This window comes from Montipora foliosa, unplaced genomic scaffold, assembly GCF_036669935.1.
Source record: "Montipora foliosa isolate CH-2021 unplaced genomic scaffold, ASM3666993v2 scaffold_390, whole genome shotgun sequence".
Taxonomy (NCBI): domain Eukaryota; kingdom Metazoa; phylum Cnidaria; class Anthozoa; order Scleractinia; family Acroporidae; genus Montipora; species Montipora foliosa.
In genome coordinates this window covers 182,501-185,000 of record NW_027179690.1, presented here as the reverse complement: position 1 = coordinate 185,000, position 2,500 = coordinate 182,501, and the positions used below count along the sequence as shown (strand labels likewise).

At 40.3% G+C, this 2,500-nt stretch overlaps 1 protein-coding gene across 1 annotated transcript in view; it reads left to right on the top strand.

Moving 5' to 3' along the window:
• The window catches only part of LOC137987772 (sodium-dependent neutral amino acid transporter B(0)AT2-like), a 7,974-nt gene extending 7,341 nt beyond the window's left edge, over nt 1–633 (top strand). Inside the window, exon 4 of the mRNA XM_068833852.1 lies at nt 353–633. Within this exon, the coding sequence (XP_068689953.1) occupies nt 353–547 (195 nt within the window). The 3' untranslated portion in view covers nt 548–633. The remainder of the gene's footprint in view (nt 1–352) is intronic.
• Nucleotides 634–2,500: the final 1,867 nt, after the last annotated feature.

Sequence of the window (2,500 nt, the reverse complement as noted above, 5' to 3'; positions counted from 1 at the left end):
AGGGAATCAAATGATCCAATGGTGACCCATTGGAAAAACACATACTAAGTTACACTTACCTTTTTGTAGCTGACTCAGAAAATATCAGTGATACAAAGTGTACGTTGAGCAATGCAATGCCAAATTGAAGACCGCTCTTGACACAACCTAACTATTGCTAGCGCTTGCCTTTTGAGTTTGCGTTACGTTCAAACCATGCGATCCTCAGCTTCTTCACAAGAATTATATAACCACATTTAGGTAATGTGCACTTGAATATGGTATCACTGGTCAATTTCTTAAAAAAATCATTGAACGTATCGAAAGATTCTAAAAAAAGCTAAACAAAATCTGTAATATTTTCTTGTTTCAGGGCGATGTAAAGAGCGTTAAGTATCCCAGATGGTGCTACTACATTATCACTTTTCTGATCTGCGCGTCTTGCATATGCATACCGGCGGTTTTCCTATTGAGACTGTTCCAGCGAATGCATAAGAGAAGAAAAAGGAATTCAGAGGCTGTACGCAATTTGCTTCAATCTGCCAGGAAATCACAGAGGAGAAAATGAAGAACTTTTAGTCGTTAAAACAGAAAGAATATGATTTATTGACAGCCATGTAGTGTATCACCAATGTCACATTTCTCATTCGTGGACTAGCGGGGAAAAACGGCCAAGACAGAAAGAATAAAATATTCGGAGATTTTTGACATAAAGAAAATTTTGATGAGTTATTAATATGATTTAAAAGCCGCCCCTTGGGCAATCAATCCCAATAAATCAATGCGTGAGGCTGTGAGCTCCAATAAAGGCCTAATAGTGAAAGTTATCTGTAATCAGACCTAGCAGTTTTTCATAGAGATACTATATTCGATGTGGAGGTGAATATGAGCAGGTGCTAACAGGTCTAAAGATTCATGCCATTTACTCTGACCTTTGGGGTCCTAGAGCTAGGGGGCAATTAATGTCTAATTACCCTTTGTCTTGTCTTGCTCATATCGTTATGACAAGGAGTAAGTCACCAGCAGCGAACAACTGGTTCTTTACTTTGATTGATCGTTTTCAAATTCACGTCTTCACTGTTTTCTTTTCTTGTTTGATTTATTGCGTTCGACCAAGGAGAACCCATACTAATCATGTCGTTTGCCGAGATTAGTCATGGGGGTCATCTAGTTCACATTTTAGCCGCCACATTGGGACCTGGAGCATTTCACCTCGATCTCAGGCGATTCCAAATTAAGGCGAGTAGCTCTTAGAATGTGCGCATGCGCAATTGGAAGCCCATATTCCATGTGCTCTTCGTTTTCATGTTCTACTCGCCTGTTTCAGTGGCCGACCAATTTCGATGTGATGCTTTTCTATCCCTTGACTTTGAACAGCAAAAAGCAAACAAAAAGTTGACGGAAGTGGCTATTTCTTTAGAATTCCTAATTGATGCTCTGTAGTCGAACTCACGTAACTGATCTGTGATTAGTTCTAGTTTATAGGTATTCTTCGATTGCCTCTGACGTCACGGCGGCCATGTTGGTGGAAAGAACAACAGCGAAAAAGTCTTTTGGGAATTTGACTGCATTATGCAAAACTTGAGTTACTTTTTGCTATTGTTTTGGCACCTACATGACGGTCTTATCATGTGAGTGCAATCAAAGAATAGGAATTTGTATGACCACGAGTCCCTTTCGTGACTTATCGGCTCGAGTGAGTGCGAGTCTTGAAAGTTTACGAGAGCTTTCCAAACATCTCGAGTGACAATGAATCACCAAATGCGCGAGAAAGTTCATACGATTTGTTATTTATTTTATAGTCAACAAAATTACTCAATCGCGGTGTTGAGTATATAATAAGTCACGCAAATGAAGACATGATGCGCTGATCTGGTTGATCGGGAAAGCTGTTCGAGTACAGATGGTCAATGGAGACAAAGCAACTCCCAACGGAGATGGGAGCTGAGAGTTCTTGGTATGACTTGGTGATTTCATATAGCGTTTGCACGGTATCTTTTTCTTCAAATTATTCTGTGGCCATTGGGGTCCATCAAAAAGTCATTTTGGCGTAGCTGACACCGAAAAAAAGCAACTGTCACCTGTTCCAGTCTGCTGCGAGACCGGAACAAGAAGTTGTTCCATGTTAACTTATCAAATGGCACGAAATCTCAAACCAGAATGAAATTCACTCACTTTTCCACCACGAAAGGGAACTGGGGTCAGGGCGAAGGAGTGTCAGAGTAGGAGCGAAGAGCTCTTATCCTTGGTTTGCGAAATCTTTTTTCTAAGTTTACTTATTTTGAGATTACTATTTTGTGCGTAAATTCAAACATAAATTTATGCACCTGCGACGGAGACATCTCACGTTGATTGGCTAATTATAAGTTGAAGAGACACGGACCAATTCTCGGTTTTGACCTGATGTCACGGCCGCCATGTTGGTGCCTCTATTATTATGCAAACTTTGTCTTTTGTTTTCGTTGAAAAACATGGCTGTTGATCACGTGAGTGAAAGCCAACAATACAAACAAGGAACCAT